At 42.5% G+C, this 21,898-nt stretch overlaps 2 protein-coding genes across 6 annotated transcripts; both read left to right on the forward strand.

Moving 5' to 3' along the window:
* The first annotated feature begins 69 nt into the window (after window positions 1-69).
* LOC128300381 (motile sperm domain-containing protein 2-like) lies at window positions 70-14,971 on the forward strand. 5 transcript variants are annotated; one of them, XM_053036413.1, is made up of 9 exons: window positions 70-129; window positions 4,879-5,338; window positions 7,694-7,843; window positions 7,921-8,262; window positions 8,343-8,563; window positions 13,131-13,209; window positions 13,770-13,882; window positions 13,955-14,155; window positions 14,224-14,971. In XM_053036413.1, exons 2-9 carry the CDS (start codon window positions 5,239-5,241, stop codon window positions 14,617-14,619), a joined length of 1,602 nt encoding a protein of 533 aa, XP_052892373.1. In that variant the 5' UTR covers window positions 70-129; window positions 4,879-5,238; the 3' UTR covers window positions 14,620-14,971. The 5 variants fall into 5 exon arrangements, with proteins under 5 accessions (XP_052892373.1, XP_052892374.1, XP_052892376.1 ...); XM_053036414.1 differs by lacking the exon at window positions 70-129 and adding an exon at window positions 276-331; XM_053036416.1 differs by lacking the exon at window positions 70-129 and adding an exon at window positions 311-325.
* Window positions 14,972-15,989: 1,018 nt separating this feature from the next.
* LOC128300718 (transcriptional repressor CTCFL-like) lies at window positions 15,990-20,029 on the forward strand. The gene is made up of 5 exons (XM_053036883.1): window positions 15,990-16,031; window positions 16,161-17,184; window positions 17,265-18,335; window positions 18,407-18,525; window positions 18,593-20,029. Exons 2-5 carry the CDS (start codon window positions 16,203-16,205, stop codon window positions 18,644-18,646), a joined length of 2,226 nt encoding a protein of 741 aa, XP_052892843.1. The 5' UTR covers window positions 15,990-16,031; window positions 16,161-16,202; the 3' UTR covers window positions 18,647-20,029.
* The last annotated feature ends 1,869 nt before the right edge of the window (window positions 20,030-21,898 follow it).

A 21,898-nucleotide genomic window follows, 5' to 3' on the forward strand; every position in this document is an offset into this window, starting at 1 on the left:
TGTAAAATAAATACACGGCCCGTTCTCGGAGAACGGTTTACATTATTTACATCCCGCACGCTGTCGCAGCAGGAAGCCTTCCGCGGTACGGTCCGGCGGTGTGTTCCGCTTTGCTTGTTTGTTCCTTCGGTAAATTGGTTAGAACCGCGATGAGCGAATGTGTTAGATTAGTGAAATTACTTCGTTGCGTTGATGATGTGCTGATGATGTGATCATGTTTTGAGGTGGTAATAACAGTGTGACCGTCAGTGAGTGATTGTAATGTGTTTTTACACCAGAAAAGATAGTTAAGCACCATTTAACGCCGTTGCGGCTGAAGTGGAAAGTGTGTGTGAGTGTGTGGTTTTGATAAAAAAAGGGAAAACCTTTAAACTTTACGCTAGAATACTAACAGACGAAATGCCGGTGTGAAGTTAGCACCTTCTCGTGTTGCTTTCAAGGCAGAAAAGTCATCTCAAGAGGTGACCTTGACCAACAGACTGACTAGCCGGCGTATGGAACAATTGTGTAAAGGATATGATTAGACACCTTGAATTACACCACATTAATTTGTAAAGATAACTTTAAGATTATCCGTGCCGGGAAACACGCCACGCGCTGCTCTGTATTTGCGGTAGTCATAATTCGTCGCTAGGAAAGTAATTTGATTCCATGCCAATCCTTGAAAAATCAACATCGATTTTCTTCGCTCGTTATTGCCTTCCAAGTGTGGGCTTCCTGGATGTCCTGGAAGTCCTTGAGCAGAACCATGAGAACAGATCACAAGCGCTAAGCGAAAGCAATGGAAAACATCTGGATACAGCTCCAATTGAATGCTGCCAGATAGAGGACATGTGTTTTAATCACCCCTTTTTTGATAAGGTTTTACAGTGTGTAATGTGTACGATGGTCGTTTTCTGCGGAAAAGAGGACACATCATGCAGTGAAACGTTCAAGATAAGCTGAAAAAGAGATGCTTTTATTGCATTTGTTAGTGAAAGAACTATGCACTGGATGAAGCTAGAACCTAAATAAAAACTTAAAGACAAACCAGTAGTGAACATTGGAAGTTACGGACCAGCCAGACCAGATTAAATTTAAATTCACAACCAGTTTACCTACCAACTGTGCACCAATGTGCATCAACTATATGTTGCATTGTGCATTTGTTTCCGGTTTCGATTGTGCAAAACAGTTCGCACAAGCATCTCAATCACTTGCGATGCGTTTGCCATCTATTGCTAGGAGTGAAGAAAACTGTTTGAAATACTAAGCAATTGATAAGAAGCCATTGACTTGCCATTACTAACAACACGGCCCGTGAGCAAGCCACTGCAATCAATTGTATGACATAATGCTATTACGCTGCACCCGGTTGCTTTCAATGTGGCTTTTGCCCAGTTTTAGAACACGCATCCCCATTTGCTTTGGACATCAAGTTGATTTCTATCCCAAAGTACTACGACACTATCTCTTCGAAGACATTACATCCAACGCGCTATATTAACCAGATTCTTTTGGAATGTTCGTCATCATGTGTCGCAAATCATTTGTCCTCGAACAGTGCAGCGTTTTATCGCCGCCAAGCACTTCGATCGCAGATATTTCCCATGCGTTTACATCAATAAATTGCACGACTCTGTGGGTAGGCGCCAAAATAGCACCCAATTACACAACACCGCCCTGCGGGTCCGTGGCTGTGATGATTTCGATTCGATAGATCGTTCGATGTACTCGCGTGCTGCAGAGCGTCGTCACCCAAAAAACCAGTTTTATACAAAGGTCTGATCTTCTGATGCAAAAACCTAACCAACAAAACATACAATTGTGCACATCGTCCAAGGTCCCCAAGTCCCCTAAAGACAGTCTCAAGTACCCGCACTTGTTTTGGAGGCCATGGTCAAAGATCGCTTCTGAAAGTGGGATCCAGAGGCGATGAGATGAGGCCATCGATCATCGTTTTCAAATGGCTCGGAGTGTTTACAAATGTAGTCACGTTAGTTGCTCCACCATTTGTACGTACGTACGTGCGCTTCAAAAGTGCGATCGAATGACGATCGTTCAAGAGATTGGTCAGCAAATATGATCTTCAAAGTTGTGGCTATTGCTGACGGCTCTATTACAGCCAGCGTCATTAGTTCGATTTTTCCTTCCATTCTGACGCAAACCACGCTAAGAAGGCTCGCAATGGTACTTCTTCTCATCTCAGAAATCTTTCCCCCCAAAAAAATAACAGTTCATTTCTTGCTGATTCGGTAATGTACAGCTTTGTGGACGTGTTTTTGGGAACTTGCATTAGATTATTTTACGCTGAACGCTCACGTAGAACGCATCAACACTTTAATCGTTTGCAGGTGTCTTTCTTCCTTTCCGAGAGCCGAAATCAACCGATTCCTTCCTCCGCGTTCCTGTCACCAATGTCATATTGGAGCCGTTATCGAGCTCAGCTTCAACCCTCAACGATAACGCACGTGGTTATTTGCTGATAAGCCAGGCCGGCTGGTGGCCGGTTACGGGTCTGCATGTTGTAGCATCGCATCGGTGTGATTACCGGTGATATCATTATTCTGTTCGCCTCGCCTCGATACTAGCCGTGACCATGAGAATTCAATTGTGTCGACAAAGGAAAGCTATGAGACGTAACTCAATGTTCAAATATCAGAATTCCTGAACTCTACAACTTCGTAATGTTCAGATTGCCAGAATTCCACAATATCAGAACTATTCCACTTCAAAGTGTTAAAGTATTTTAAAACTCTCCAATCACACAGTTTGGTACCAAACATTTTAAAGCGTACATATTGTTCGCTCAACATGCATTCCGTTCAACGTGCATTGCAACCCAGCAGCGGATCAAACGGTAGGCGGAGTAGGCCCCTTCTTACTGCGCTTTTCGCCTTGTCTCATTTCAAGTCCCCTCAATGTTTCCCTTCCCTCCTGCATCGTTTTTAAAATTAGAGGCCCCAAAATTAGGGCCTCCAAGGGGATTGATCCTCCACTGTTGCAACCCGCTCGACCTGCTCCATAGCTCGTTTAATAACGTTTACATTTAATGCAAAATTCACCCGACCTGTATGTAAAGATAGTTCAACCTGGGGACTATTCACGAACTGCAGCAACATAATTCGTTCGTTCCAAGTTTGTTCGTTCACTTAAAATAATTGCTCGAACTGTCTGTACAGGGTTAGTTCTTGTGACCCTACTCTATTTTGTTGGGAGTGTTTTTTTTTTGTCGATTAGTTTGCACTTGTCCTTTCGTGCGTCACGCACATGCTCGATGAACGATGAACCACATTTCCTACCGTTTTCCATGCGTTTTTCTCTTCTCGTTTCGATCATGTTCATCTTTCTCCATATCCCATTTCCTTCCAACACTATCGTATGAGTTTTGGGGAGTAAATTTCCCCACACGCGCCCAGACTTTTCTTTCCTTTTGTTTTGTTTTTCGTTTTATTGTCGTTGTTTTATGTGGTACCGTTGCGTTCGTTGGTAAATTTTCTTTGCGCGATGCTCTTTTCTCTCGCGGTTGCCGAAAAAAACCACCGGGGCAGAGACCCGGTTGCGCTAGCCGCCACAGCCGCATTCATTGCTCCATCATCGTGTACACTTGGCGGGGTATCCACGGACACACGGGAGTTGCATTAGGAAAGAGCTGACCGAACGTTGTGCGCGTTTGCGAGACTACGAGAGTGGAAAGATAACGCCGCGGCTTTAGGTGAACGGTTTCTTCCCTCCAAAAAGCAAAACAAAAACCTGAATACCGTCCCGAAGCTAGACGTCAATGCTGAGCTTGAACGGCCGCGATCACACGCCAACAGTCAGTTTTCGGTGTGCGTTTGGCCGTGTTTGGTGTTGTCTGTCTGCCGGCCCACGTTCCCTATCCTGTATCGCCGTCCTTCTAGAAGTGGAGTGGAAATTTTTGTGCCAAAGTACTAAAGCGAAAAAAATCTACCAAATTCCACACTCACAACCGCGTGCGTGTGAGTGAAGTGAGGATATTTGGCCCACCTGTCCACCCGCAAGGCTAGAAGGAGCTTTAGCGCCATTGGGTGCGAAATTTCGCACGTGTCACACACCCGCGTACATGCCCGACGGTTGATAACAGCTGCAGTGTACGTTTTCGTTAGGGTTGTTGTGCTAGAAATTTCGTTCAGTCGTCCAGCTTCTCGACGGTTGTCACCAAGGTAACCATCAGCATTCATGTGGGGTTTTCTCACGGTTATCTAGCAACAAATGTCACCCGTTAGCAATCAGATAGCCATTGACGAAAAGATTACCTCCGGATGGAGTTGAGGGAAACAATTTCCAAAAAAAAAAACACACGCTCACAACTTCCTCCGTCGAAGTGACCCCAAGTGATCGTGCCAAGGTGTATTCTTCGCTGTATTCGGTGTGCGATCTGCAGCATAGAAGAAACCTGTTCCTGTGGAATAACAAAAACCCGCACACAGCTATTATTAACGATCAAGCTCATCCGGTTGTGTTGTGCCCCCACGGTTGAACGCAAATCTAACGCACACCCCGTAGTAGAAGAACAAAATAATAAGTAGAAGAAAACACACAAGCATTTGATCCACACGAGATCCGTACGGTGTGGCGATCGATTTTCCGATCCGACGCGGAACATTAGCCCATGCTGGTGGTGATTATGAAATCGTGCTGCGATTGGAAGAAAAAGAAATGAACAATAATATAACACCGAAACACGACCTTCGGTTGGGCTGAAAACACTGTGGAACAATAAACGAGCGATACTAATGTAGTAGTGTGTATGTCTAATGTCCGACCAAAATCCCGCAGCATCCAGCATCCAACAGCTGGTCCCAGAGTGTGAGCTGTGTGGTAGCTAATTGGAGGTATTGGGTAAATAATCAAAGTAAATCATTTTTGTTTTTCCAGCGTAAGTGAGTGAACAAAAAGGTATCGTGCGTGAAAGTCAACGCGAAAGTCCCCGTAAAACGGGTATTAGTTTACAGTGCCGGCCACAAATATTGTGCTATGCAAAGTCAAAGTTAACAGCTCAGCAAGCGGTGTGCGAGAAGTAAATACAGCCGTCCAGGAAGAAAGTTTTTGTGTGCGACTAAGAAGCCCTTAGTGTTATGTGCACTCAGTAGCTACTGTGCTAGTGTAGGGTCTAGTGTCTAGTGCCAAAAAGTCAGTAATTAGGTGTTTTGCTTTGCTTCATTTATCCGTGTGCAATTACCATTTACCGAGTGCCTTCATTTTGCTTGTGCGTGACGCAGATACACAGCATCCGAAATGACGTTACCAGAGTTTCTTAACCCGACACCGGCCCAGGTGGCCGAACTAAGGCAGCTGTTCAAGGAGAAACTAGAGAAGGATGCAGCAAAAGTTCCAGGTAACGTACCCTAACGTAGCCTAATGCTGAAGACGCTAAGTAGATAGTACACTATCAACCACCATCGCGGAGGACGGTTCTGTTGCTCAACTGCTTTGTCATCACGTTGTCGAATGCGTCCATATTACCTTACCAAAGTTACCTTGAATCACACCGAAGAAATCGTGTCGCGAGGTCACCACCGAGTGACACAGCACAGTTTTTCAGTTCGTTATCTGGCCGATGTAAAAGAAATTAATCACTCACGACGAGTGCGATAGGGTTTTGTCTGTATTGCTCCCTTCAGGCAAGCTGTGAAACTCATGGTGACGCTTTGTTTTGTTTTGTCTCGTGATTTTAATTATCAGCACGATTGCTTTGAAGTGTCAATTATAGCTCGAATCAAAAGTTACACATTATGTTGGTAATTTGTAACGCATACAATATTTTTGGTAGTTTTTTTCCCATTACTTTTTATTTTTACTTGAATAAATGTTTACATGCATATTGCGTACATTGTGACTTCATTGTTACTACAAATTTGTTGCGCTATTTACCCCTGGCGTTAGCGTTATCAAATTGCTAATAACAGCGTATTATTTCGAGGACGCGTGTGTAAATTCTAGTGTTGCGCTTAACCCATTACATCCTAGCGTTTTTTAAAGATGTATTTATTAAATTATATGGTTCAGTGCCTTAAGTGCAATGTAAAATTTTTGGATTAATTTTGATCATTTAATTGCTCAGTGTTTTATAGTGTCCAAAGTCTGTACTTAATTTAGTCGAAAAACTGCTCATCTAAAATTTCAAAAATTGAACTTTTTAAAAACTGATTATTATTTGTGATAAAATGATAATAAACAAGCTGAAGAATTTATTTTTGAACAAAATGCGAATAAAATAAAGGAAATAATAAGATATCCCGAATTCCCGAAGATGGTCAAATGAAATAATGTTCTAGCCTCCCTTTTGGGTCATTTCTAAACGGAATCAGCGGCGGATCAAACGGTAGGCGGAGTAGGCGGTCGCCTAGGGCCTCGCCGTGTTGGAGGCCCCAAAAAATTTAGGAGCAGAAGTAATTTATACCACAACATTTAATTCAAAGGTAAAAAATTGATTAAAAACATCTTCCTTGGTTGTATAATACATTTGTTTCTATGTGATAAATTAAACGCAGAGAAGAATATCGATTCTGTGACTTTAAACGAAATTGCATCAAATTTGCTGATTATGCATTGCTCTGCAATGTCTTTAACTATGTAATGCAATTTTAAGAATAAAACAACATTTATTTCTAAGCTATTTTAATTAAGTGCTAAAATTAAATGAATTGTTTACATATCTTCACTACCTGGCATGTGGGTAGTCATTAATGGACCATCATAAACACTCTATTTTCCCGGCTAGTGCATCATTTCGCATTACCACATACTGCTCAGGGCATTAGCTCATCTTCACCAACATGTGTACGCCATACGCCGAGCGCTGATGGCTGTGTTGCAAATTAATACCCTACTGTAATTTCTCATCATCGTCTGCTGCCGTACTATTCCCCTTTCACCGGATTGCTAGTGGTGTTTTTGTTAAAGCTCACACTGAATAGACATCGTTTTGGGTCCAAGGTCGTCCCCTGAAAGACCCAGTACCCCAGACTGTGCGCGGCTCAGCTCTACCGAACCGTAACAAACGCACCCGACTTGTGACACACAGACCCGCTGTTGTACGCTCGAGGGAACAGCCGGTGCCTAACGCCGAGATCTGTCTACTTGATGACGTCGCACCCGACGATGTGCATGGGACGACGTTCAAGGTCTTGTTGAGCGCAGTGGAGGAGTTAGATAAGATGCGACCATCTCGCATCTCGCGTTGACATTGGCACCGCTCTTCGCTTCACACCAAAGCAACGATGCGCCATGCTTCCTTGCCATGACTTGTGGTCTTTTGGAAATAGTGTCGAGTTTTTGGCGGTCATAGTATGGCAAAGGGCAAAAGACCTCTAATTACCGATTTGTTGAGCTTACAGTTTTTGTTGAAGAATGCAACATTAATTTTCAGGCAAAGGAAAAAGTGGAAGATGCGAAAGATTTGGACAGATTTTGTTTCATAACACAGTGATATAAGGCGAAACAGAATCTATTTAATTTTAATGATGAATGAAACCAATTATTTTCATTCTGTCATTCTCGTCCGATTCGTTGTCGAACTTTCTTAAATCATCTTCCTAAAAATCATCATGGACTTGCGAAACAAGTAAAACGCCTATTCCCACTGATCTGCTCACTTCCAACACCATCTTACTCCATCAGTCGCAAACCGAATCCCTGCTGAGAATTCAAACGATAAGTAATACCGGTCACATTTCTTCCTCCCTCGCAGTCGGCGGCTTCCACGAGCATGATATGAGGTGGGTTTTCGAAGGCGACGGTTGGTTGACAAAGTTCCTGGAGAACAATGACCTAAACATGAAGGATTCGTTGAAGCAACTGTGGGAAACGTTGGAATGGCGCAAAGCATCGGGCATCAATGGTAAGTGTCTAATTGTGAGCTCTATAACGAGTACGTGGCTGTAATGCAACATTTTCTTCATGTTTCATATTTTGTAGATATTCGCGAAGATAATATTCGGATTGAATACATTAAGGACGCATTGATGTATCCCCGTGGACGGGACATTGATGGTAAGACGGTGTTCATCTTCAAATCGAAGATGTACGTACGGGGGACACGCAATTTGGACGACCTGAAGAAGTGCTTTCTGTACTGGATCGAGCGAATAATTCGCGAAGCAAACGACGATCTTGTAACGATCGTGTTCGATCTTACCGATACCGGCCTCAGTAACGTCGATATGGACTACACGAAGTACATCATAAACACGTTCAAAAACTATTATCCCTGCTCTCTGAACTACATTCTCATCTACGATCTTCCATGGATTTTGAACGGTAAACAGCTGGACATCTTTACTGTAGCGAAACAGTGCGCAAAAAACATAACTAAGGCGTGTACGTTTGTATAATTTTAGCCACCTTTCAAATCATCAAAAAACTCCTGCCCGCCAAAGCTGTCGACCGGTTACGGAACATCAGCAATAAAAACATTCGCGAGTACATCGACGATGACAACATGCCACGGAGCTGGGGTGGCAAGGACGATTACGTGTTTGAGTTCATCCCTGAGAGACGGAAATCGATGGAGTTACCGCTAATGCAGAACGGTATGCAGAATGGGATTCTCTCGAAAAAGGTAAGCCGCAGCCATTTCTACCGCTTACTACCGCGCTATGTTAAGTACTAACGGATGGATCTTGGGTGTGAAAGTGTGATGAACTTGAAAATTGTACAAACACTGTTCAAGCACTGGAGCGCACTTAATGGTTGGCGTTGGGTGGTTCCTTTAAAATTTATGTTTGTGGAAGCTTTTACTACCGAGTCCCAAAAGAACTCATCCATCGTATGCATTACCATCGGACGGGGAGAAGCAACTAAAACTGCAGAATGCATTGGAAGAGAGGTTTTTGCTATTAATAAAGTGCATGGGTCGGTGGACTTCGTAGGTTTTTAAAAACTTCAGTAAAGCTTATTTACTCTTACGATGTCTTAAGAGGGTGGACAAAAGTGCATGTCCAAATGAAGTTGGAATTCCAGTTCGCATTGCTTTCGTGCCAATGGGTGTATCGGTGAACATTTGTAAGATAACCTTTACATCAAATGATAAACATCTTTTACTGATTCTGTTTTGATGTTGTATTTTTTTCTCCACCGGCAGCTTCAAAGCTTGTCTCTCACACTTGTAGAACCAGAACTGTTTCCTACCGGCTCTGCAATGGCGAATTCGGCACGCTGAATGCTGCATCTCAATCAACTGTTTCTTTTTAAACCATTAACTATTATAAGTGCAGAAGGTTTTTCGAACGTATTTTAGGACATTCAATTGTGAATGCAATTCAAGCACAATTCATATCTTATATAGTTATGATTTTATCTTTTTTCCAACATTGATAACAGTAGATATAAATTACTTGAAATTAATCACTTCAATAAAAAAAAAAACATAAAATGTTTTATAATGAAAACGAAAGGATAATATATCTACCCTTATAAAATAGTAGTTGAAGGATTCATTAATCCACTGACTCCGACTCTGAAAAACCAGATTCAACTCCGGAAAAAAATCCGAAGCTTCGGAATATTCAGAAATCTACTCGGGATTAATCCGGAGAAATCCTGAGTCAAATTCGGGGTAGGCTCTTTTGTCAGCACCACTCGGTCATTTGGTATTCCGGAGTTACTCTGGAGTCGGATTAATCCGACTTTGGAAAAAATGGATTTTACCCAACACTACAAACCAGTGCAAATGAAAACAAAACCCTGAAGTGGAATTACAGTTTGAAACGCTTTATTACGCTTGTCTCGAAATGCACCTCATAAATTTCTACCGGCGTAGGCAATATACCACGTCTCACGTCATTTTACCGGCAAAAGAGCTTGTCGGCATATTGTGCAAAGCGTGAAAACCAGTATATACGGTGTTGTATATAAAACAAATCCCCTCCTGATGCACGCAACCCCTCCTTCTTTCATACCGTTTTTTTCGTCCCTCTGAAGCGCGAGTTGCAGCGGTGTGACGAGCCGGTAAAACAATTTATTTAACAGCCATGCGGTACACCGTTTTGCTTCACGCGTGTTCGCCCTCTATCATGATTCGTCGTCAGTCGTAAGACTCAAAGCAGAACGCGCGAGCGGCCGCGGCAAGACAGTTCGAGTAAAAAGAAACTGCAAACCGTTCAACAGCTCGCGGCTGAAAGTGATACTTGCAGGAAAAGTTTAGTAACTCACCGGCCACTGATCGTGACAGACGCGCGCGCGAGAACGGTTTGCGGTTCTGTTTTTTATTTGGAGTGTTGTATCGCGGAAGGCTTCTTATTCTTTCTTTCACACCGCATCGCTGGCTAAAGTGACCTCAAAATCGTCATCATATTTACCGTGCGATTCGCGTTTGTTTGCACGTTTGCAATTAAGCGTTAGCAGTGGGGCGAACATCGTTAAACAAAGTTCACCCGGGGCAACGGAATACGAATACGAATCGAACCATCAAAAGCAATTCGCGTACTGTATGGCCTGTTGTGCCATGTGCCAAAGCACGATATATGTATCGAACGTGTATCATCCAACTTCCCCTCAGTACACCCAACGTGTCCCTGGCAGTTCCAGTCCGTGAAGTGACGTGCTTCAAATCGATTAAAAGCGAAAAGACAGTGGAATGTTCTTGAAGGTGTGTCGTCTTCTGTGGCGGATCCAAACGCATTGGAAGGGTTCTAAAATGTTATAGTTCTCCAGAGCGTGCACGTGGTCATTCTCCCGGGGATGTCTGTCGATTTAAAGGACCTACCGAACATGCAACAACCAACCCGCACTCCGCATCGTGCATTCCTTCCTTTCGTTTACTACTTTCCAATTTTCCAAAAATAAATATTGATTAGTTGCTTCGAATTCCGATCGAAATACGCGTGTGGGACAAAATATATCTATCCGCTCCAAAAATCACCCAAAAAAAAAACATTACGTAGTGCCAACAATCGGCCAGTGAAATTGCTCGAACATACCAAATGCTGACGAGTTACACGCAATCACACACTTTCGGAATCAGCTCCAATCAGCTGTGGCAAGCAGGAAGCTGAACACGTTATTTCATTGTAGACACGTGGCCGTCAGGGAGACAGTGGTGATCTTGTTCGAAGGTGCTAAGTGTTGAAGCCATTTATACGACTTAATATCAGAAGTGTTATTGGGACCTTATGTAAGGTGATAACTAGAAAGGAAGCAGAGTTTCTTTATACAACAGACAACCAGTCAACGATTTGCATCCTACAATGGCTCGGGTAAATAGTGAAATAATGTTTGATTGATCCACTTTTTAGCAAAACGTTTCATTTCCCAGCAAAACAGTTATTTGTCGCACGAATGAACACATCTTATTTACAATGAAAACTTTAGATTTTCGCAATCCAATGCAATGACATCGAGGTTACCGGCACTTATTATAGTGCTCGGCGCCCTGGGACCGTATGGAGCATTATGCAATTTCTATTTGACGCTGCTAAAGCAAGGTCTTAAGACGAGTTTCACCTTTCCCTTTCTGCTGTAATGATCTACTCTTACCATGCACGAGTCATGAACCTGCAACGCGCAAGTACATCGCGCCCATTAACGGTGCGTCCCGCATGATGCGAACGATACGGAAGAGCGACGACCGGTTGTGGAGACTTGTTGCAGCCGAAAGGCTGCAATTGTGCAGAAATTTCGTGACCAACAAATGGAACCGGTTTTTCTGTTGTTGGGTTCCCTCCGTCGGTGTCTTGTGCATGGGTGCCTTTATGATTATTGCGAGAAGAAAGAGAAAAGAAGTATCGTTGAATTTTGAATGTGGCTAGTGTTTGTTTATTACTCGCATGGTTGCCTATGGTTTGACAAACCGTAAAGAAGCATTAATTCCACGAAGAAGTGTGATGGCTGATTGTGAACTGTATAACAATTGTGAAAACACGGAACAAAATCGAAAGTCTGGTTTAGCAAGATTATCAGCTTGTGGCAACATTATGATATTGCTAAAACCAGTTTTTACCAGATAACCGGCAAATTCAAACAGTAAAGCTTTCAGAGAGCTTTTTGGCGCTTTGTTGAGGTGTTGCACGCGTTTACGTGTACCACTGCAGAGATTCGACAATTTTTAAACACAACTTGTGGATTACATTTATAACTCAGATGAAATAAAATTGTTGTTTTATTCATGTTGATTGTAGCAAATTCTCATATCAAATTGATCGAATAAAATTTGCAATCCACATTCCGAAAGGAAAATAATTTATTTCAGCTTTAACCTGGCGAATCAAACCGGCTTGAAAATGAATTTCGGCGCGATTCAACCCAGCTGTCAAGTGCAAGGGACGCAACTGCCATTGAGTTGGAATTTTAGCGAAACAGATACAAACACAGACCACAGACGAAATTCGCTTGTTCCGGAGTAACCCACGGTCTGAAATTGCTCAAATCTCGCAGTAAACGCTGGTGTAAAAGGACTTCCGCAACGTAGGATAGCGTGAACGGAATCAATTATACATCGATGTTGCCCACACCCCGTGTAGTAAACCCGACTGCTGCCGTTCCGTTTGAAACCAATCGATAGAATTGTGAAGGAGGTGACTTTAGTTTTCAATGCAGCACGAACCGATCGCCTGTGCAAATAATTTGGTTCAATAAACGAATCCAGAGTTGGTTTTGCTCAAACTCTGACGAAAATAGCAGTATTGCAACAAGTGTGCGGATCGCTCGAAGTATTTTATTATTAGTGACCTTGTCCCTTTGTTGACCGGAGCGCAATATTCCGCTAGTGAATGATTATTAGATAAATAAGTTCTACTCACCCTCTCGACAATTGTATGCAAACGCACCTGTCGTTTAGTGGACGTGATTCCCTGGCCAAAGCAGCTGCTGCTAAAGGATAGAAACTATTTTTAAAACTCTAATAGCATATTTTACCCTCTGTTGGGTCTTGGAGATTCCCGGGGTCCGAAAAGAGCCATCCGCAGCATACACACCAGCAGGGGTGAGCATCAAACAAACATAAAACTGCAGCATTTGGCCTAAAACTAGAGTGTTGCAGAGTAGTGCAAAGAGTAGGAATGTTTTTTTTACAATACTACGTTACGTTACAATACGTATTTAACGCATAAAACAGTTAAAGCAATATAAACATTTTAACATAAACGCATTTTAACAATGTATCATACTCCGTGCCATTCACTTTACCGCAGGTTCACTTTGCCAACCTCAGCCCACCAGAATCGCCAATGCTTGAACAAGCGAACAGCAATTTTCCGGAGAACAGCGAAGGTAGGTAATGTCAGCGACGGTTAACATACTTCGTTAATAGATTTTTTGGCTTGCGTTCAAAAAGAGAACTTCAATGAGGTGGGTGAAATCCGTGTAAAAAAAAAAACTTCGTCCAGTTTGGCAGAAAATCGATTGCGATTAATTTTAAATTCATTCGTCAAATGAAGGCTGCCCCATGGAGTTACACGTGGGTAGTTCAGGTTGAACTTTTTCGACATGCGATATTAAATATTTAAGAATTACAATGGAACATCTTTCCTAAAATTACGTAATTTCATATGTAGTTTATAAACTCAATTATATATATTTATTTAATGCTAAATGAAGGAAACAATAGGTCAGAAAAAGTTCAATTAGTTGATTTCCTGTCGGTATATCAGCATATATTTTTACAATTATCACTTGAAGAGGTAGATAGAGAGGGTTCATTTCTGCAGGTTATTCAGCGGAAGCTCTTTGCGTCACGATTATGCTCTATCGCTAGGTGTTTCGCCCGGTCTCCTTTATCTACAACCTACTGATAGAAGGTGCTGATTGTTATTATTGTGTTTCGATTGCAGGTGAAATGTTACGGATAAAGCCACAAAACACCATCACCTTCTCCAAAGTTGGCGGCGACCTGGTCGGCACGGTTGAAATCACCAATGTGGACACGAAGGATGTGTCGTACAAGGTACACGGTTAATGTTTGGCCGACAAAATCCCGATAAAAGTTTAATATTGGATATCTCCGCCTGCATTTCAGGTTAAAACTACTGCTCCGGAAAAGTTTCGAGTACGTCCCAGTACGGGATTTTTGCCCCCATCGGCAAGCGTTACGATAAATGTAATGTTACAGCATGGTCAACAGATACAAATAATCAATAGAGAAAAATTTTTGGTTATGTGCATCGGATTGACGAGTGAAAATTCCACCAGCCCGCAAGATCTAACCGAGCTGTGGAAGGTTGGTGTCGTATAACATACGGTTGGGTTGATCCTCGATTTAATGTCTTGTTCTTGTTACACTTTTAGAAAATCTCCGCCAAGGATGCTTCGGTAGAGCTGCATCGTTTGAAGTGCGCGCTGCCCGTAATGTTTGACCAAAATGGGCTCGAACAGATGTTCGGAAGTACGACCGGTAACGTCAGTGCCGGACCCGATCAGTACGGTGTGATGGGTGGATCCTATGCCGGCAGCAGCATGATGAACATGAGCTCGGATAACCAGATGCATCTGTTGCAGCAAACCATTTCGCATCTGAACGATACGACACACCGGTTGGAGGTGCAGGTGAAACGGAATCATCGCTTCCAATGGATCACATGCGTGTTGTTCGTGCTGCTCGCTATAGCCATCGTGTACATACTGAAGATAGAGATAAAGAGCAATGCTTCTGAGTATTGTAGCGTGGCCGATAGACATCGTTAAGATGCCGACTTTCTGAGCACCATTAAGCTTTGTAATGTAATGTAATGGTTAAATTTTCCTTTCATTTGGCCTTTTTCTCGTTTTCTGTGTACATTTATACACGTACATCATTCTGTTCTGACGGTGGGTGTCAAACAATATTGTGCTCTGTTTTTTTTCCGTTTTACTACGATAGTTTATATGTTCTAGGCTCTTGTTCTTTGTACGGGTGTCTCCTATGGTAGGGTTATTTTACGAAGTAAATTATTCGTTAGTTATTGGTAGAATATCCATTTTGTTGTTTAACCGCCATCTCCATCTACACGAATTAATGGTAAGACCCTTCGTGTTGAAAATAAACAAAGTTTGCAAGAAAAAAAGCAATTACCTCAAGCTAGTTTGTATTAATGCCGAAAATGTTAGTGAAGAGAATAATCAACATAGACGTTAAAAACATTGGATCCCAACGGCTTGCAATCCCTGCAGAAACGGTGTCGGATTGCGATTGGCATCAAACAAGCGGTTCAGTTTTAATAGAACCATTAAAAAGTGGACAAATACACGCAAAGCTCTGCATTACATAGTCAACATTTGTTCGTAATTTAAAGGTCTTCACTTATTTTCCTATCATTCGACGAATTAAAACATGTTAGTTAAATTGTGTGGGCTTAAAAGGTTGTGTAAACCGTGCTTAGCCAAGGGAGCTCGAACCGCTCGCAAAGTCAAAAAAGTTCTCGAATAGAAGCGTCGTTCGCTCGGTCAACTGCTCGAATTAGTTTGCAAAAGTGAAGCGATCGAAGTGTCGCTGTTCTGCTGGCGCAGCAGGTTTTATAAAGTGTTTAAGGCGTAAAGATCAATTCGTACAGGTAAATGATGCGTTATAAACTCTCAAGAAACTTGTTTCCTAGTGATTTTGTTCCGAAATTAGCCAGTGTCGTGCACAATGCTACTTTTTTACGGTTGCAAAGAATGTATTGATCAAATAGCCCTCTCACCAGCTCTGTACGTCAACATCGCACCGTTGTTGCAGCAGCGCCGACGGTGATAGAAATGGGAATAATATTTTGTATACCCAAGCTCCATCTAGTCGTGATAATTCCGAAGGAAAACTGTAAACAAACTACCAAACACGGATTGTTGTGCATCAGAGACGCTGCTGATATTGCGGAAAGCATACGAAAACGCGCATTTGTACGCGTTATTTATAATATAATATAATTAGTAAATTTTTTTGCTTCCAAAATGGCGATTCAATTTGCTTGGGTTTTTTTGTTGTATTGACGGTCGATAGAAAAAAATGTTTCTTTTGAGCGACCACGGATAATCGAATGTGGTGCTGGTACGGATAAAACGAGTTTCGCATCGGGATAATGAATGGCCTGTCAACTGTTGGGGAAACAGCGAAGCCAGAAACTGTTTTCGTGAAGGATAAAGTAATTTTTTCTCTAAATATTATGATATTTATCGCTTATGAATTGTTTATATTAAACAGGACGAGTTAAGCCGTGCACTTAAACATAGAAAAAGGATTAATATTTGTTTGGTGTATGATTTTGTTCTAGTTTCGTCGCCCCGCAGATAGTTGAGGAGTACAAAGTGACAAAATGAGTGCAAAGCGCATCAAACAGGAATCAACCTCCAAGAAAAGGTCAGCCCAGGAACCAATGCAGTTGCTGCTGAAGGAGGCTAAGCAAGAGAAGCTGGACATCGACGAGATGGAACTTATGACCGCGGGGTTGGAAGACGATGACGAAGGTGGATGTTACTTTGTAGACCAGAAGGGGAACTACTACTTCCAAGCCAGTGAAGATGCGGAATTAAGGGCGGTGGAAAACGGACCGTCCGAGTTTGACGCGTTGAATGGCGAACAGGGCAAGACTGAGGAGGAAGTCAGCTACGTCCTAATAATGAACGATGGTGACAACAAATCCACGATCGTAGTAAACAATACCGATGAGACGAGCCTGGAGGATGAGAAGGACAACGAGATTTACGATTTCGAAGATCCGGACTACATCTTGCCGGATCAGGAAACGGGCAAAAAGAACTCCACGCGAGGCAAGCGTGGCCAATCTAGCACGGGCTCGATGTACATGTGCAACTACTGTAACTACACCAGTAACAAGCTGTTCCTGCTGTCGCGGCATCTAAAAACTCACTCCGACGATCGGCCACACAAGTGTGTGGTGTGCGAGCGAGGATTCAAAACGCTAGCTTCCCTACAGAACCACGTTAACACACACACGGGCACCAAGCCGCATCGGTGCAAACATTGCGACAACTGTTTCACGACTTCGGGTGAACTTATACGGCACATCCGCTATCGGCATACACACGAGCGGCCACACAAATGCACGGAGTGTGACTACGCCAGTGTGGAGTTGAGCAAGCTGAAACGTCACATTCGTACGCATACCGGCGAAAAACCGTTCCAGTGCCCGCACTGCACGTACGCGTCCCCGGACAAGTTTAAGCTGACGAGGCACATGCGAATCCATACCGGTGAAAAGCCTTACTCCTGTGACGTTTGTTTTGCACGGTTCACGCAGTCCAATTCACTGAAGGCGCACAAAATGATACACCAAGGTGAGGAAACCTCCTTATCTCTACAAGGATCCACACTAGTTAGCCGTGCACTTATATCATTTCTTTGTATCTACTTCCAGTTGGCAACAAGCCAGTTTTCCAATGTAAACTATGCCCAACGACCTGCGGCCGCAAGACGGATCTACGCATTCATGTGCAGAATTTACACACCGCCGACAAACCGATCAAGTGTAAGCGCTGTGACAACACGTTCCCCGATCGGTACAGCTACAAAATACATGCGAAAACGCACGAAGGTGAAAAGTGCTACCGGTGCGACTACTGCCCGTACGCCTCGATATCGATGCGCCATCTGGAATCGCATCTGTTGCTTCACACGGATCAAAAACCGTACAAGTGCGATCAATGTGCGCAAACGTTCCGCCAGAAGCAGCTTCTGAAAAGGCACATCAACTACTATCACAACCCGGACTATGTTGCACCGACACCAAAAGTGAAGACGCATTCGTGTCCTAGCTGTGATCGATCGTTCCGACACAAGGGTAACCTCATCCGTCACATGGCACTGCATGATCCCGATTCGACGATGAGCAAGGAGCTCGAAGCGTTGCGCGAAGGGCGTCAGAAAAAGGTGCAGATCTCGTTCGAGGATGACATGTACAAGGGCGAAGAAGACTACGAAGGAGAAGAAGATGAAGACGAGGAAGAGGAAGAAGATGAGGAGGAGGAAGATGATGAAGATGAGGAGGACGAGGAAGAAGAATCCTCCAACACGATGCAAACTAGTGATGTTGTAACGGTCGAAGATGAGGATGGTCAGTACGTGGTGTTGGAAGTGATACAGTTGCAGGATAAGGATAATAAGGATGCTGATAAGATTCAAAAGAAGCGGAAAGGTACCAAACGCAAGGCAACGGTTCCGGCAACGGTTTTAGCGCAAACAAGTTCCAAACCGACGACGTCAACTTCTGCACTTGCTGCAACATCATCCCGTGTGACGAGGAGCGTGAAGAAAGAGCCAACAGAAACCATCTCGCAACCGTCGGATCCTACGCTCAACATGGATGGCATCAATCTGGTGCTGGTGGATGGTGCCGACGGGGGCGACGATATTGACGACTCACATGAGATTGTGATCGAGCAAGATAGTGCTGGCGGTTCGGGCGATGAGTTCCTCCTTTCGACAGAAGGTACGTGTCCTTTATTTTATTTACCCTTTAAGCAAAACGATTAATTCGCCTTTTCTTCGTCGGTTACGTAGATTTACAGGACACGGAAATGCTTATGTCTTCGCTGCAAAATGCAAAAAGATCACGCTACGACGTTACCATAAGCCAAGAAGAGTTGGAGAAAAACATGAGCAACTGTTTTGGATTCGATGTGAGTAATTTAATCTAATCTTCGCACACTTTTTCTGATTATTAATTTTAATTTGTCTCAATTGCAGGAAGAAGACGATGATGATTTGGACACCAAAGCAACAATAACGCTGCTAAACTAAAACCATGATCGATGGTAGGGATTACATCATCCTGTTGGCTCTTTAACCATTATCGGTATTTGCAACACATATTGATAATTCTTCTTTCTTATGAATGTATAATGTATTGGCCGAATCAAACGATGAATGAGACATCTTAATTTTGATAGGTGTTAGAAGAGGCGTAACAATCAGTAGTTCTTCGAAAGGACGCTTAAAGTGACAGTAGAAAGTTTGTTACGATATAACGGTGAAAAAATGTGCCCTTTATGGGATATCCTTGGATTTGATATCGTCACTTACTTCTTCTTTTTTTTCGGTACGACAGCCTCAATAGGTCTGGGCCTGCCATTTCTAATATTGAACCGGACCCGTCGTGTTCAGCCGCTACCAATACACCACCGCCCCTCACCACTAACATGTTTTTATTTATTCGAAATACTTTTTGCAGTGTAAAATTATCTAAATACAGTTTTGTCTTTGGCGAATGCATAAGAGGCGCAACTTAATAACATGGTCATTATCATAACAGCAAAGTTTTCATTGAGCGTTTTTTAGTTATGATTATATTTAGTGTTTGTGTCCAACAGATAAGGTAGCAATAAAGTTAGTGAACTACAGGCATAACTTTGTTCAGTTGTATGGCATCAGAACAGAGGAGGGTTGAGAAAAAAACACAGTAATGCTGTCATTTTAGAACTATGACAAGTGATCTCTAGTAGGCTAAAGGCGCTCGAGTCGAGGAATCACAACAACATCGTGCAGGATGAAATTTTTAAAGTTATTGAAAACAGCTTTCTGAGCTTTTAAGGCAGTTAAACAAATTAATTTACCACCATCATAGTTCTCCGGAATTCTAGAATGTTTCGCGAATGATTAGGCTGTACTTTTTCTTCCCAAAGGGTAAACCATCCGTATTCATCTTATTTCAAGTCCGTTCGATGTTAGTCGAATATGTACACCACATACTTCTTCAGCTTAAAACCAATGAAATCTTTGATTTATCTGTTCTATATCTACTTAATGCTAACTGACACAAACACAGCATTTATTATGTAAAATATGAAAAAGTTCATAAAAAAAGGCATATTGATTTAACTCGCATATAATTTTTTATAATCTACTTTCCTGAAACCAAACCTATGTGGTGTTATTACTTTTGTTATTAAAATTAACGGAAAAAACTCCATTTTCAAAGTCGTCGCCATACTTAAAATTTCTGAAGGGGTTAAATTTGATAATTATACATCTATATCGAAAAGGAGGTTCGGATCCGGATAATCTTTCTATTTTACCTCTGGTAGGTTAGCACTTATTCTATAAACTAGCTTATGAGTTTTAGAAATGTCACGATTGCTTAAGAATTATATATTAAGCCGAATAAAATATTACATACAACATACAGTTAGCGGCGTTTACTACATTCAAAATTTGCAAAACACACAAAAAATGCCGTTGCTCTATCGTTTATTATAGTGTGTTGCTATACTACTTGCATTTTTAACTTTTCTCGCATAAAAAAACATCTAACTCCTTTCCAATTTTATGCTTCATGAAAACACACAACTAATTGCCTACGAATGGTAGCGCCTTGTTTGTTATTAAATAATATCTGTGTCACTTTATAATTTACCGATTGAGCTACGGAGCGCACACATTTGATCGTTTTAACCGTTCACTGGCTGATATTTTGGGATCTAAATGAGTTGCTTTCATTGGTCATGCTTCAAATTGTCTCTATCGCCTTTTCCCTGCCTCACGTTAAGCACAGCTAGGTGATCGGTGTTGATCGCGTGCGCTGAAGATCGTCAGCTGATGCACGCACGCAACCGTTCACGCGTCTACGAAAGCGAAAGGAATGCACCCGCATCATAACTTCTATACAGTTTGTCTAACACAAAACCAGCAGCAGCAGGTACACACCGATCTAATCGTGTGTCCAACATTACCTTCAGCGCTGTTCCCTTTGTCGCATAATGTGTATCGGTATGGGTGATTTGTAACATCCCACCGGAATTGGAACGGGCCTATGGATATTACGCTGCTCGTCATTTGACCCCTCGGGTGATTAGAGGCTTGAGCAATATGACCGTCAGTTCGGGAGGTTACAAACTAGTCATCAAATTGAGATTAACATTTTCGCTAACATATTGGGCGGGCAGGGTGTCGCTAGGAAACAGTGTGGAAAAGATTTACAAGCAAACGGACCAGAAATTGTATTCCCTAGCGCCTAGAGACAATTTATTTATTTCCCACAACGTTACGGTTCTGTGTCCGGTGTGCTTATTTTGCATTCGCGGAAACAAAATATACCGTCTTCGGGACCAGAGATATCCATTAGAAGCATCAGCTTTATCATTGTATAATTCATGAGGCTATTATGCGCGTAAGCTCGGACAGATAATTTTCGCAAAATACTTTAGAAACTTTTTAGTCCCGGTTAGAGTCCGTTTGATGGCTTTCTGCCAACGTTTGTTTGTTTTATTTATTCCTCCGGAATTTAAATTGATTGTTTACCGGCTACGAAGGCGCAAACTCGGGTTGTCGCTTTTCCTTTTGACGCTTGGTAAGTTTTCTTTTCTAACAATATATTCCGCCTTACTGCAGGTGTAGTTCGGATTATTGGAGCTTGTAATAACGTTTTGACCTTATCACTGAACTGCTCAACCAACTGATTGTGTAGAGTGACTTTCACAAAAAACATGTAAATCCAGTGGAGGATCAATCCCCTCTTCCTCGATGCCGATCGATACGGCATTATCGATGTTAGGGAGGTGTACTTCAAACATGATTTAACAACACCAGCAAAGTCTCGGAATGAAAGCTCCCTTGCGTACATGTCAGAGTTCTGTTGCGTAGCCCTGTAAACCGGCCTAGTAAGCTAGTCTATATATAAACGTTTGAATGCGCTAAGGAGAACCGTAACGCCACTACTTGGATCACATTTTCTACGATTTACGTACATTTACGTTTCCTGATTAGTCGCCTTCTACGATTTCGCCTACGATTAGTCGTTTTCTACAACGCCTTCTACGATTTTTCGCCCAAGGTACAGTTTTCAATCGGTTTACCTCTTCGGTAACAATCAGAGAAATTTCTTAGAAACCTGTTTCGCTCATGCCAGAAAAGCATGTTTTTCAAGAGGTGACACCTGCAGTGTGGAATAAATTTGCCCATCACTATTGCATTGCATACTATCAAACCCGTGAGAGCAGTGGAGTATTAATCCCCTTGGAGGCCCAGGGCGGAATTCTAGTTGGGGTCTCTAATTTT

The sequence above is a fragment of the Anopheles moucheti genome, chromosome 3 (assembly GCF_943734755.1).
Source record: "Anopheles moucheti chromosome 3, idAnoMoucSN_F20_07, whole genome shotgun sequence".
In the NCBI taxonomy this organism is placed as follows: domain Eukaryota; kingdom Metazoa; phylum Arthropoda; class Insecta; order Diptera; family Culicidae; genus Anopheles; species Anopheles moucheti.

What these genes read in the sequence shown, in the direction of transcription:
- LOC128300381 (XM_053036413.1), top strand. Translation starts at nt 5,239, where the DNA reads ATGACGTTACCAGAGTTTCTTAACCCGACACCGGCCCAGGTGGCCGAA. An exon ending in GGATGCAGCAAAAGTTCCAG is followed by an intron (nt 5,339 to 7,693) that starts GTAACGTACCCT and finishes CCTCCCTCGCAG; the next exon opens with TCGGCGGCTTCCACGAGCAT. An exon ending in CGAAGGATGTGTCGTACAAG is followed by an intron (nt 13,883 to 13,954) that starts GTACACGGTTAA and finishes CCTGCATTTCAG; the next exon opens with GTTAAAACTACTGCTCCGGA.
- LOC128300718 (XM_053036883.1), top strand. Translation starts at nt 16,203, where the DNA reads ATGAGTGCAAAGCGCATCAAACAGGAATCAACCTCCAAGAAAAGGTCA. An exon ending in GCACAAAATGATACACCAAG is followed by an intron (nt 17,185 to 17,264) that starts GTGAGGAAACCT and finishes ATCTACTTCCAG; the next exon opens with TTGGCAACAAGCCAGTTTTC. An exon ending in GCAACTGTTTTGGATTCGAT is followed by an intron (nt 18,526 to 18,592) that starts GTGAGTAATTTA and finishes TCTCAATTGCAG; the next exon opens with GAAGAAGACGATGATGATTT.